The 14,745-nt window shown below is 41.2% G+C and overlaps 1 protein-coding gene across 1 annotated transcript; it reads right to left on the minus strand.

The window, feature by feature from the left end:
• Nucleotides 1-756: 756 nt before the first annotated feature.
• Nucleotides 757-14,723, minus strand: LOC5518465 (26S proteasome non-ATPase regulatory subunit 14). Its single transcript, XM_001638294.3, has 12 exons — nt 14,566-14,723; nt 14,225-14,296; nt 8,198-8,210; nt 7,813-7,919; nt 6,900-6,970; nt 6,585-6,666; nt 5,845-5,913; nt 5,601-5,708; nt 5,148-5,222; nt 4,581-4,673; nt 2,114-2,146; nt 757-1,488 (listed from the first exon to the last, which is right to left on the minus strand). Exons 1-12 carry the CDS (start codon nt 14,614-14,616, stop codon nt 1,330-1,332), a joined length of 933 nt encoding a protein of 310 aa, XP_001638344.1. The 5' UTR covers nt 14,617-14,723; the 3' UTR covers nt 757-1,329.
• Nucleotides 14,724-14,745: the final 22 nt, after the last annotated feature.

Raw genomic sequence — 14,745 nt, forward strand, 5'->3', positions numbered from 1 at the left:
ATGACTTTTTTGCTTCCCCTATCCCACACCAATAGAAAAACTCAATTGCATTATATTATAATCAGACATACAATCAATAACACCTAGTATACTTGGCTTTAACCCTGGCTTATATCCTGGCCGTCATGTGGATGCGATAAATTAATATTTTTCATATCGGTAGACACATCACAATATTTTTCAAGTTTTGATAAACTAACCTGAATCGAAGAAGCATGAAATAGGGATACATTTAACCCTTTAGTAACCAGCTTCAGTGACAAGTCACACTAACCATGTACTGGCCCATTGATATAGGGATGTACAGCATGGCTCTCATGTCGAACCTATAGGGATGCTCGTCGTATTTTTTAGGGGTCAAAATTGGGCCTTGGGTATTTTTAGGGGGTATTCGAGAAAAAATAGGCTTTTCCCTCAGAAATAGTATTTTTTAATGCTTTTGAGGTATTTTTTTAGTGTAGCAATTTTTGGTGTGTAGGTATTTTTTAAGGGTATTTGTCGAATTTCCTGACGAGCATCCCTATCACTTTTACCCTGAAGACCCTCTGCCCCTCAAAGTACTGTAATTGGACATCTAAAGACTGTGGTTGAATAGGAGCATGATACATGGGACACTAAGAAAACTTTGGTGGGGGGCACACTGGTGATTTCCTCATAATTTGAAAAAAAATTGGGTTTAACTGTTGGAGTCTTGGTCAGTTGCCCCCCCCCCCCCCCCCCCCCCCCTCCCAGCAAAAAAAAACTTGGTGCAAGATATCTACAAAGTGTATTTTATTGACATTATTCACCACAATAATGCAATAATATCTGACGCCAAACAGAGAAGCAAAGGTCACCAATCAAATTGCCTTTATCCTAGGATAAAACAAGCCTTTTCTTGTTATCACCAGATAAAATAATTATATTTATTCTCTTGTTTCTAAAGGCACCAAGTAATACATAACTGTTGTAGAATAAATTAGGCCCTGGTTGGAGTTCATGTGCCATTCATAAATGCAAATGATCCCAGTTTATCTTTTATTTCCATTGTGAACAGCACTTGGAAATAGCAACATATTATACTTTTCATGTGCCATTCCTTAATGTGAATAAGGAGTAGTAAGTTTAAGTGGCTCACTTGCATTTAGAAACATCACATGAAACTACACCTTTAGTGCACTTTGTGTGTGTAGATTATTAGAAGGATGGATGTCACAACCAGTGTTACATTCCATATGAAATAACTAAAGTGAAGACCAACCAGTTGAAACGGATTTAAGAACAGCAAATAAAAATAGCATCAACTATAATCCAGACCTAAGTATACTGTCTTCAGGTGACCAGTTAAGGCTAAAACACGACAGAATTCAGCATGGCAGAGAGACACTGTACAATATTAGATGTCATGAGGACGTCAACGTTCTCCTCCAGATGCCGCTTGGGGTCTTGCTTGCCCACATTCTTGATGGCAAGCTGCTCTGCTGTCATGGTCTCTTCATCCTCAAGGGCCTGCAACAAATACAAGAAACATCACTCTTTCTACTGCAAAAAAAAAAAACTCTCCAAAAAAAAAAAAACGTTTTGTGATTTGTATAACTCCTTAAAACAAAACCATCAGTGGTGACAAAAAGTCACATGCTTATCAAAAAAATCCTAAGGGATATCAAAGAGGGTGTGGTCAACAGCAATTCTAACCCATCAGGCTAAGTTCAAACGTCATATTATCCATGAGATCCATGAGCCGTATTCAATGCAAAAGCATGCAAATGAAGATGAAACAATCAACTTGGTTCATTTGCATGCATTTGTATTAAATACGGCTCATGGATAATGTGACGTTTGAACTTAGCCTCAGAAAGCAAAAAATGTGTGGTCACAGAGAATTTAACCCTGATGATGACCTTATTTATGCCATAAATCAGATATTATTTTAGTTTTTTTTTACATTGGGATTATCATAACATTTTGATGCACACAATAATATATGAGTGCCATGCCTGCCCTAGGAGATAGCACTTGCGCAAATTACACTTCAAGGGATAGGACAGGCATTTGACATGAACAGATAGGACTCAGATTACAGATTATTGCAAACACTTGCAATCATTTTTGTTATACAAATACCGAATCTTACCTTTTTATAATTTTTAACCAAGTCTAGCATTTCCTGGAATAAAATTGTAGGTTTAATTTTGTTGTCTTAGAAGGAACGGTTTGTACAAGCTTGGAATAATGTGTATTTAAGACCCTTTACTCATTTTATAGTTAGAAAACATGTTTTTGTTATTGATATGAATATCGTCCACACATACTACACACTAAAACAATGATTGAAAATGGAGCAATAGAATAATTTAAAATCAATACCCTTTTGGTACCGTGACAGACAAAACAAAAGAAACTTTTCGAAAATGATATGATGCACTTACTGTAGAGAGTGAGATGTAAACAAGTGAAATGGTGGGCATACGTATGTAGTGTAGAGTGTGAGATGTAAACAAGTGAAATGGTGGGCATACGTATGTACTGTAGAGAGTGAGATGTAAACAAGTGAAATGGTGGGCATACGTATGTACTGTAGAGTGTGAGATGTAAACAAGTGAAATGGTGGTCATACGTATGTACCGTAGAGTGTGAGATGTAAACAAGTGAAATGGTGGTCATACGTATGTACCGTAGAGTGTGAGATGTAAACAAGTGAAATGGTGGTCATACGTATGTACCGTAGAGTGTGAGATGTAAACAAGTGAAATGGTGGGCATACGTATGTACCGTAGAGTGTGAGATGTAAACAAGTGAAATGGTGGGCATACGTATGTACCGTAGAGTGTGAGATGTAAACAAGTGAAATGGTGGGCATACGTATGTACCGTAGAGTGTGAGATGTAAACAAGTGAAATGGTGGTCATACGTATGTACTGTAGAGTGTGAGATGTAAACAAGTGAAATGGTGGGCGTACGTATGTACTGTAGAGTGTGAGATGTAAACAAGTGAAATGGTGGGCATACGTATGTACCGTAGAGTGTGAGATGTAAACAAGTGAAATGGTGGGCATACGTATGTACCGTAGAGTGTGAGATGTAAACAAGTGAAATGGTGGGCATACGTATGTACTGTAGAGTGTGAGATGTAAACAAGTGAAATGGTGGGCATACGTATGTACTGTAGAGTGTGACATGTAAACAAGCGAAATGGTGGGCATACGTATGTACTGTAGAGTGTGAGATGTAAACAAGTGAAATGGTGGGCATACCTATGTACTGTAGAGTGTGAGATGTAAACAAGTGAAATGGTGGGCATACGTATGTACTGTAGAGAGTGAGATGTAAACAAGTGAAATGGTGGGCATACGTATGTACTGTAGAGTGTGAGATGTAAACAAGTGAAATGGTGGTCATACGTATGTACCGTAGAGTGTGAGATGTAAACAAGTGAAATGGTGGTTATACGTATGTACCGTAGAGTGTGAGATGTAAACAAGTGAAATGGTGGTCATACGTATGTACCGTAGAGTGTGAGATGTAAACAAGTGAAATGGTGGGCATACGTATGTACCGTAGAGTGTGAGATGTAAACAAGTGAAATGGTGGGCATACGTATGTACCGTAGAGTGTGAGATGTAAACAAGTGAAATGGTGGGCATACGTATGTACCGTAGAGTGTGAGATGTAAACAAGTGAAATGGTGGTCATACGTATGTACTGTAGAGTGTGAGATGTAAACAAGTGAAATGGTGGGCGTACGTATGTACTGTAGAGTGTGAGATGTAAACAAGTGAAATGGTGGGCATACGTATGTACCGTAGAGTGTGAGATGTAAACAAGTGAAATGGTGGGCATACGTATGTACCGTAGAGTGTGAGATGTAAACAAGTGAAATGGTGGGCATACGTATGTACTGTAGAGTGTGAGATGTAAACAAGTGAAATGGTGGGCATACGTATGTACTGTAGAGTGTGACATGTAAACAAGCGAAATGGTGGGCATACGTATGTACTGTAGAGTGTGAGATGTAAACAAGTGAAATGGTGGGCATACGTATGTACTGTAGAGTGTGAGATGTAAACAAGTGAAATGGTGGGCATACGTATGTACCGTAGAGTGTGAGATGTAAACAAGTGAAATGGTGGTCATACGTATGTACTGTAGAGTGTGAGATGTAAACAAGTGAAATGGTGGGCATACGTATGTACTGTAGAGTGTGAGATGTAAACAAGTGAAATGGTGGGCATACGTATGTACTGTAGAGTGTGAGATGTAAACAAGTGAAATGGTGGGCATACGTATGTACTGTAGAGTGTGAGATGTAAACAAGTGAAATGGTGGTCATACGTATGTACTGTAGAGTGTGAGATGTAAACAAGTGAAATGGTGGGCATACGTATGTAGTGTAGAGCTTGAATTGGTTTCGTATCTTGTCTACATATTGTGTGGACAGGCCATTTCAAAATGCAAACAATTCATGTGGATGTGGATCTTTTCGAAACAAAAAAGTCGCAGTTTCAAACAAATACTTTGGGATAGGCTTGAATGAATATATGGCAATAAGGGCTGGTTCATGCCTTTCACAATATAAAAAGAGGTCATTAAGGTCATCTTACCTTGACTTTGTTCTCATTCACAGAGCAGTGGTCACTATAGTCATGTAATGTCAAACCATCCATCCATGTCTTCTTGTGTAAATTGAGTAACATCTAAGGAATATAGATTGATAGTGCTTTAGAAAATAGCTTCGACCATAAGTTTGCCTAAAATACACAAACCGAGACCTCAAACAGGTGGAACCAGAAAAAATATTTTGGAAAAGGGATCAGGGGCAAGATCAAAGGTGTGTGCATGGTATTACCTTCCCAGTCTTCCCACCCCAGCATAAATAAACACGCTTGAGTGCATTGTGCATTTAGGCAGCATCAAAAACGCAAAAACTATACTGGATGGCAATAGCTAATCATCATGACCTGTCTGCAGAGGGGCCTAGCCAGGGGGTGGCCCAGGGGGCCCGGGCCCCCTTTCTAGCAGCCAAAAATACAGTAAATGTATGAGACATTATCTAAAATACAAGACAAAAGGCCTTGAAAGGACCTTTTTTGCATGGGCCATACAAGACAAATTTTTATGATGCCAAGGCCAATAAGATCTAGATAAAATAACAATGAGATATTGCAGACCTTTTGTTCCAGTTCATTCTTCCTGTAGTTGATAGAGATCGAATAGTAGTGTCTATTGAGACCATGGATCATAGCCTAGAGTAAAAAAAAAGGTCAACACTTGCATACAAAGTATTAATGGCTCTAATAACATCAGGAATAGGGATCCTTTGGTGGTTTGATATTTTCCTAGGAATAAGTGGATAGCATAAAAAGGCTTTTAGCTTGAGGGAAAGCAAGTTTAACACTAGTGCTGTGTTTCCCTGAAAAAACCGGAGCAAAATGGCCATTTTTCATGGCTCAGGTGAAAACTAGGATACAAGCTTCACTTAATCAATTTTTTGTGTTTTTGTTGCACCAAAGGAATGGAAGCTTTCTGTTATTGTTTCGCAAACTATCCATCACTTCTGCAAGTGGGAAAGATACAATGGAAAATTCAAGGGCATGTTTCCACATGAGTCTTCACATGTGCACCTGTATCGATGGCTTTTGTAGATGTCCAAGGTTTGAAGTAGTTTGTCTGGGCTCTTGGCCTAACACCATCATATTAGGGTTGATAAGTCGGAAAGCATCAATTACAACCTTCAGACAGAGTAAATGAAACAAACATTTGTTAGCTCAACAACAGCAATTCTAGAGTTCCAGAACACATGATCAAGAATGCAAGAATGCTGCGCACCGTTAAAAATAAAGCATTGGGTTACAATAGACTCCTCACCTTTCCTTTTACACTCTGTATTGGGTCTACTACAACTGCAACGGCCCTTTCTGAAAGAGCCTCAAAACTCTGTAAAGAAAGCATATGGTATTAGATAAAATACCACTTTGAATGAGGATTTATAAATAGTGTATTATTTCATAGAGGACTTTGTCCACAATAACATACACCAGGAAGAGAAGGTGATTAAATTGAATGTTTGTTTCGTGATTAGTTATGGTTCTGGTGGGGGGGGGGGAGGGGGTGTGATTAGTTATGGTTGTGGTGGGGGATAGGAGGGGTGGGATTAGTTTTGGTTGTGGTGAGGGGAGGAGGGGGGGGGGGGGTTGTGTGATTAGTTTTGGTTGTGGTATGGGATAGGAGGGGTGGGAGGGTTGTGTATTTAGTTTTGGTTGTGGTGGGGATAGGAGGGGTGGGAGGGTTGTGTGATTAGTTTTGGTTGTGGTGGGGATAGGAGGGGTGGGAGGGTTGTGTCATTAGTTTTGGTTGTGGTGGGGATAGGAGGGGTGGGAGGGTTGTCATTAGTTTTGGTTGTGGTGGGGATAGGAGGGGTGGGAGGGTTGTGTGATTAGTTTTGGTTGTAGGGGGGATAGGAGGGGTGGGAGGGTTGTGTCATTAGCTTTGGTTGTGGTGGGGGTGGGAGGGTTGGGTGATTAGTTTTGGTTGTGGTGGGGGGAGGAGGGGGTGTTTTGTGTCATTAGTTTTGGTTGTGGTAGGGGAGGGGGGAAGGGGGTGCTTACCTGTTGAGTGTTTATATCCACTCCTGAAAGCCAGCATCCAAACCCTGGGTGAGAATGATACCAGCCGACCACCATCTCTGGCCTGGATAAAGAAACACAGACTCAAAAAGGGGATAACTAATCTTTTATTAAAACTTAATTGACTGCGTCTATTTTTTTTGAAAACCTTGTTAATATGAAGTTCCAAAGTCATTTCACATTTCCCAATACCATGACTGCATGTACCAGAATCCTTTGTTTTTCATATTACATGATGAAAAGGCACTGATTTGGAATGTGATAATTGGATTTGAGCCACCTGTGTTCCCTTCATACCTTCCAGTCTGTTTAAGCATGTCTAACATTTTAGCTTGGAAGACAGGATCCACTGCTTCTACACTAACACCCTATGGAAAACAAACAGATTTCAGACCATGTAAAGATAATAATAACAAACTCAGCCCTTTGTACTGTAACCTTGTCAGAAACAAGCACATGGAAGTCCTGCAGCCTGTGCTACATTCACACTCTAACAGAATTCATTTTCTTTTTTATCTTGAGCAGCTTATAAAAAACAGATGCATCCTAAAGACACATCTGTCACTTATTGAACCATACCAACCATAGGGCTTAAGAACAATGGATTCTGAGTTATCTGCATGCCCCAATATTTTCATTAGTCTGGCACCATTCGGCTAGTGAGTCGGGGACGGCCCCCACGCTTTGAGGTAGTCGCTCAGACCACAGGGAGCTCACCTACGGTTTGAATAAAGTTAGAGCTTTTTTTTTAAAAGCTTTGCAATGTTGTTGATTTAGTGCGTGTGTGCGTTTGTATCTCTTGTCTACTTTTTTGGCGCTCGGTGCTTTCCGGCGCTCTCTTATTGGTTAGAGGTCTAACGGCTGTCTCCATGGCTTCCATGTCACGACATACCTAGTAAAAAGAGACAAGGGCACCGGGTGCCGAAAAAGTAGACAAGAGATACCAACGCACTAACTCAACAACAATGCAAAGCTATTAGCTTTGCATTGTTGTTGAGTTAGTGCGTTGGTATCTCTTTTTTAAAAAAACAACTCTAACTTTATTTAAACCGTAGAGGTGAGCTCATTGTGCTGAGACTATGCAACAAAATTTCAGTGCAAAATTAGAGGGGAATTTTAAGAATTATTATCAGAATATAGCCTTACAAGGTCTGTTCCTACTGCCTGATCATTATTCAACTCTTGCCAATTTAGCAACTAGTTAACTTACAGTTCCACTCTGTGGCATAGCAAAGACATCAATGACTCTCACAGTATAATCATCAACAAACTCTCCCAACATCAGGCCCATAACTTCCATGGGCACACCAGCACGGCCTGGTAATCACGGATAAAAATGGAAAACAATCAACAAATTGGAATATACACTTTGTGATTCCATGAACAGCCAAATCTGTTGTTTTTTGTTATCATAGACAAAAAAAAAACAGCGAAAACAGAATATGAAGAAAAGATAGGAAGTGATTTTATGGTGTCAACAGTTGCAACCATCAAGAACATACAAAAAAACGTTTATTAAGTGCTTAATGTTGCATATGTTGCTAATATTTATTTGGCACTGTTTGTATACAACTTTATACTGTTCCATCACTTACCATGTTTTAACATCTAGAAATTCAGCAAAGACATGAAAGATAAAAAACTCATATGAGAATGAGACAATTCAAATGCAAGCAAATGGTTTCAAGGTATTTTTTTAATACTGTATTCAGTGTTGCTTACATCATAGTGATTTAGGACTGTCTTTCTATGAGACCCTGGCTCTAGCCAGGATTTTAGTTCAATTTATCCAAGAAAAAGTGAACGAAACTTAGGATCAAATCCAAGGGAAATCAGATTCAGTTCTAGTTATGTGGGAATCTAAGTCTGAGTTAGCAGGGAATTTGAAGTTTGAGTGTTAGGGGGGTTCATTTGAATGACAGTCGAAGCTCTCTGAGCGACCGCTCTCGTAAGCGACCAGCTCGGATTACGACCACGATCCAGAATCACCGATTGAATTATCAAACAAACTCTGTAATTCTAAGCTCTCGTAGGTGACCAACTTATCGGTGCGACCAGTTCCGTTAACGACCACAACTCAAACCACCAACTGAAATTTTCTTATATTTTTAAGCTCTCATAAGCGACCACAATGATTTTTGGCTTTACAACATCAGTCAACACCTGATAAACATCATATCCAATGCATCCTGAAATCAAATATAAAGTGGTAATGTTTCACAAAAGCTGCCTTTCCAGTAGGCAAGCATTAAAGAATTTCATAATTACAATTTTCTAACTTCAATTTCAACCATGGGATTGACATTTCTTTGTCTCAAGAAAATGTATAAATGCAAGGAATCTCTAGTCCATTGCCAGCTCCACGATTTATCCTTTTTCCAGTTACAATTGCCATGCACGCTTTAGAAATCGGCTAACAAAAGACGCCATGCGATAGTCGTAGACGCAGAAGATATTCTCATGTCAAAGAGCTAAAGTCGTCGATATAAACGAGCACAACGAGCTACTTTGCATAGAATTAATTGCTATTAAATAAAACAACTCACTCTCAGAATAAGTCAAATGCCTAGTTTTAAAATCAAGCAATTAACAAAAATATTATCACGTTAACTTTTAGATTCCAGCATTTTAATTAAGCCCCTGTAAGCGACCAACACCTATTGTTCAAGTTTTTGGCGCCTGTATCGTTTCTTAGCTGAAGGAACGATGAAGAACGAAGAAGAACACCGAGACATATGAGACGATTTTAGTCTTTATCTCAAAGAACAACAACTACAAGTCTACGAAACTCGTACAAGCGTGTCTACGCACGTGGTGTGTGACGTCACCGGAAGTTGTATAAACCGGATATCGTTACATCTCCCCTTCCAAAATTTAAAAAAAAATACACTAACAAAATGTCACTGTCCTGGATAATAAAACTATTGAAAACGTACAGGCGGTTTCACAACCCTTCCTGAACGCGTGCGTTGCTCCGCTGGGACATCGGGGACATCCTGGGCAGCATTCTCCGGGGCTTTCTCTGAAGGTTGTTTCTCCTGCTGCTGCTGTTTGTGTGTCGTAGGCATCACCGGTTTAGCAGGTCTGCTTGGGAAATGGAAGTGCATTTCTATGTCTTCTTGCTGCGGTGGCTGCATCTGCTCTCTGGTTTTCCGCAGGTGTCGTCTGTTTCGTCGGTAAACCCGTCCGTCTTCAGTACGTACCTGATATGATCGAATATCAACTTTTCCTTCAACTCTTGCTTGCTTCCATTGCTTGGCCCTTCCCACTGTCTTTGTAGGTTGTAGACGCACAACATCTCCTTGTTTCAGCTCTTCTAACTCCTTTGCTCCACAGTTGTAATTCAAGCTTTGCCTAGCCTTCTGTAGCGTGAGCTTCTGGCGTACATCTCTGGGCACTGATGGTTTCAAGAGTCTGCTGGAAGTTGGTAGGAGTGTCTTGGTTCTCCTATTGAACAATCTTTGAACTGGTGAATAACCAACTGTTTCGCTTGGTGTATTCCGCCAATCCAGTAGAGCCAAGTACGGGTCTTTGTTTGATTCTGTGGCTTTTTTCATCAGATTCTTTGCCGTCTTGATTGCATTCTCTACTTTTCCATTGGATTGGGCATAGCCTGGGGAGCTGGTCACATGTTCAATTCCATAGCTGTTTGTAAACTGTCTAAACTCATGCGAGTCGAATGGCGGGCCATTGTCACTCATAATCTGGTCTGGAATACCATGTCTGGCCACATGTGGTTTGATCTTCCTCATCACTTCTTTCGCAGTCTTGCCTTCCAACCTGTCAACCTCAAAGAAGCCTGAATAGTAATCAACTGTTAGTACAAAGTCTTTCCCATTCAGTTCAAACAGGTCTATGCCTACTTTCTCCCATGGGCGGTTGGGGATTTCATGGCATATGATTGGCTCTTTGCCTTGCTCTGATAAGTGACTGTTGCAAATCTCACATTTGGCAACATACTCTTCTACTTCTTTATTCATTCCCGGCCAGTATAGGACTTCTCTAGCCCTACGGAGACATCCCTGGATCCCTATGTGACTGGCATGTATCTTAGCCAACATTTCTACTCTGGAACTGTTTGGAATCACTAACCTCTCTCCTTTGAAGACCAGGCCGTTTTGTAGTGATAACTCATCTCTAAAAGAGTAGTAATCTCTGATGCTCACAGGAACGTCATCCTTCACCTCTGGCCAGCCTTGTCGGATTATAGACTTCAGCTCTCTCATAGCTGTGTCCTGCTCTGTAGCTTGTCGTAGTGATGCTTGAGTAGCTTCGGAGACAGGTAGAAACTGTATCATGTCAATACTTTCTACTTCTCGTTCAGTCGTACCTCTCATCTCTCCTAGTAGCATCACATCTCCTACATCATCTCGACTAGCACTCCTCTTCTGCCCTCGGAAGGCTCTGCTTAGGGTGTCTGCAAGGTACATTTCAGCTCCTCTCTTATAGTTGACTTGCAGGTCAAACTTCTGTAGTCGCAACATCATTCTTTGTAGGCGCTTGGGGGCACTAATGAGGCTTTTCTTGAAAATGCTTTCAAGAGGTTTGTGATCCGTTTCAACTTTTATTGGCCGTCCATACAGATAATGCTCGAAGCGCTCTACTCCAAATACAATGGACAGCATTTCTTTCTCAATCTGAGCATAGTTCTTCTCGGTTTCTGTCAGAGAACGTGACGCATATGCGACGGGCTGTCCCTTCTGCATTAGACAGGCTCCCATCCCTTTCTCTGATGCATCACACTGCAGCTCGACTTCTTCGTGTGGGTCGAAGAACTTCAGAACTGGTGCTTGTGAAACAATCTTCTTCACATTCTTGAAGCTTTGTCCTTGTACTTGCTCGTCCCAGTGGAACTGGTTCTCTTCTCTGAGCACTTCGCGCATCGGTGCAGCTGCTTCTGAGAGATTCGGTGCAAACTTCTGGAGGTAATTTGCCATACCAAGCAACCTCTTGATATCTTGCTTGTTTGTTGGTGTAGGCATTTCTTCAATACCCTGTAACTTGTCGGGGTCTGGCTTCAACCCGTCTGTCGATACCACGTGACCCATGAACTTGACTTCAGCACAACGCAGCTGCAGCTTCTCCTTGTTGAGTTTGATACCCTTTTGGCGACAGCGCTCGAGGAGGGATCTCAACTTAGCATCATGATCTCTGATGGCTTCTTCTTTGGAGTCACCTTTTCCGAAGATAAGGATGTCATCGAAGATTGGTTTGACACCCTCCAGGCCTTCTAGTGCTTGTACCAATCTCCTCTGGAACTCTTCGGGGGCTGGGGCGATACCGAACGGCATCCTCGTCCACCTGTACCTTCCCCATGGGGTGCCAAATGTAGTCAGGAAACTACTCTTGTCATCCAGTTGTATATGCCAGAATCCGTTCTTCGCATCTACAACACTGAACACCTTGGCATTAGTAAGCTGCGGAAGTAAGTCATCAATCACTGGTAGAGGGTATCTATTCCTCTTTAACGCTTTGTTAAGGGGCTTCGGATCTATGCAGAGTCTTATCTTTCCGTTAGGCTTCTTGACAACAACCATTGAGGATACCCATTCTGTGGGAACATCTACCGACTGAAGGACTCCTAACCCCACTAACCGATCAATTTCGTTCTTGAGTGGTTCTCGTACTGCCAGGGGCACCTTCCTGACTGGGAGGATCACAGGGGGGACAGTTGCATCGAGCTCTAGGTGTAGCTTTTGATCTAGTTTACCCTCCCCTTTAAACACATCTGGAAATTCACTAACTGGGTCTAAGGTTGGGCTTGAGTCTGACAAAGACATAATGTTCTCACTGTTCACTGTCATTAGCTTGAAATTCTGCACGGACTGTGCACCTAGCAGTGGGGTGTAGCCTCTAGGGACTATTGCAAACTTCGTCAGCAGTAGATCATTATTCCTTGGGTTGAGGGTTTCTATGTTGACCACCCCTAGCGGTTTTAGCTCTGACTTGTTAAACATGACTAGTGTTGCGCTGCTTTTCTGTAAGCGTTTCAATTTTGGGTCATTGAAAACTTTCTTATACAAATCTTCTGGCAAGATATTGACTGTGGCTCCACAATCTAATTGGAACTTGATTAGCTCATCACGAAGGCGCATGTGTGCATAAATTTTCTTAGGGCTGAGTGGATTTGTGTTCAGAGTGCCCACAGACTCCACAGTAAATAATGCACCATAGTCACTGTAACTTTCATAATCAAGATTGTGTATTGGTTTCTTACCCTTCTTGCTTGCTTTTAGAGCCTTACATGCTACTGAGAAGTGATTAAGTTCTCCACATGTATCACATGTTTTCTGCCAAGCAGGGCATTTTTCTTTAGCTCTAGGGTGTAATCTATGGCAGAATTTACATTTGGGGTGGGGATTTGATTTGCTGCTATCCGTATGTGGCGGTTTTCTAGATTCCTGCCTTCTACCCCCTTTTGACCCTGTTTTTCTGCGCGGGGGGCCTGTGGTAATAGCGCTTATTTCGCCGGATTGCTGGGACATTTCCTTTAGCCTTTTAGCAGTAGCTTCATTTGCACGGCATATGTCAACACACTTTGCTAAGGTGAGTTTAGCTTCCGTCAGCAATTTCTTCCTAATACTGTTGTCGGCTATTCCGACTACGATTCTGTCCCTAATCATTCCATCTTGCAATTCGCCGTAATTACAAGTTTTAGCAAGTGATCTAAGTGCAGCGATAAAGCTTTCTACTGACTCACCATTTTCCTGGTTTCTTCGGTTAAACAAATACCTTTCATAGATCTCATTCGTTTCTCCAACGCAGTGCGCTTCCATGAGCTCCATAATGCGATTGATATTTGTTTTGTCCTCTTCGTTTGCAAAGGGCAAACCGTCGTAGATCTCAAGTGCTTCGGGACCAATGCATGAAATCAAAGTAGCCGTTCTCAGCTCCATTCTCTGTTTATCCAGTTGCGAGGCTATTTCGTAGTTTATCCAGAGCCTTTTAAAGGTCTTCCAATTGTTAGCTAAGTTGCCTCTCGTCTCTAACTTTTGCGGTAGTTGGAGGTTGGTTTGTACAAACCCAGGCACACTCGTCGACTCTCCGCTTTCGTCTGGCATTTTGGGTTCTCTTCTCACTGTATTCTTTTACAGAGACTGTGAATCCTCTATTTCTGACACCATGTATCGTTTCTTAGCTGAAGGAACGATGAAGAACGAAGAAGAACACCGAGACATATGAGACGATTTTAGTCTTTATCTCAAAGAACAACAACTACAAGTCTACGAAACTCGTACAAGCGTGTCTACGCACGTGGTGTGTGACGTCACCGGAAGTTGTATAAACCGGATATCGTTACAGCGCCCAGTGGTCGCTTATGAGAGCAAGCTCTCGTAAAAGACCAGCTCCGTTAATGACCACAATTTTCAGTTCCCAAGGTGGTCTTTGAGAGCTTCAACTGTATCTAAATTTGAGTTTGCAGGGAATTTGAGTTACATGAGTTTGAATTAGCAGGGGAATTTGAGTGTTCTAAGTTCGAGTTAGTGGGGTAATTTGAGTTATCTAAGCTTATTAGGGAATTTGAATTATATGAGTTAGCAGAGGAATTGAGTTATCTGAGTCAGTGAGGCTCTACATTACTATTGATGCTTCTATGAGAAAAGTTAGAAATTAAGCATTACCTTAAGTAAAGCTAAGGAGGATATATACACTTGTTCTGCTGTGTCCACAACGGGGGCATCACTCGGCGGCGCCTATAATGACAAAAAAAAACAAAACAAAACACAAAAACAATGAGACAAAAATTGTCAGCCCTATATTTTCTCATTCATCCGACGACATTAAAACTAAATTTAACACCAAGATGATTTTCTTAATTTAAAGGTCTAGTAAGTAAAACATTTCTACCATAATATCTATCATGGAACAATTTAAGACAAGTTGCAACAAAATGAAATGATAAAAAGCACATTGTCAAGGTTACATTTTGTTCTCATATTTTACGTCCGGTAGTCTCCCTTACCTGTCCAACCCCCGGGATACCACCAGAGCCAAGCCGTAAAATCCTATCCATTGCTTTATGTTAGTTAAAGAAGTACAGAGAAAAGGAAAACCGGCACAATCACTTTTCGCGAATGACACAGCAATTTTCAAAATGGCGGCTTAATTGATTTTACGCATGCTCAAATGTGTCGCTACGAGC

Source organism: Nematostella vectensis, chromosome 11 (assembly GCF_932526225.1).
Source record: "Nematostella vectensis chromosome 11, jaNemVect1.1, whole genome shotgun sequence".
Lineage (NCBI taxonomy): Eukaryota > Metazoa > Cnidaria > Anthozoa > Actiniaria > Edwardsiidae > Nematostella > Nematostella vectensis.

Coding starts and splice junctions, on each gene's coding strand:
- LOC5518465 (XM_001638294.3), bottom strand. CDS start 14,616: ATGGATAGGATTTTACGGCTTGGCTCTGGTGGTATCCCGGGGGTTGGA. Junction 5,914..6,584: donor TGGATATAAACACTCAACAG/GTAAGCACCCCC, acceptor CTTTCTTTACAG/AGTTTTGAGGCTCTTTCAGA. Junction 4,674..5,147: donor AGAATGAACTGGAACAAAAG/GTCTGCAATATC, acceptor TATATTCCTTAG/ATGTTACTCAATTTACACAA.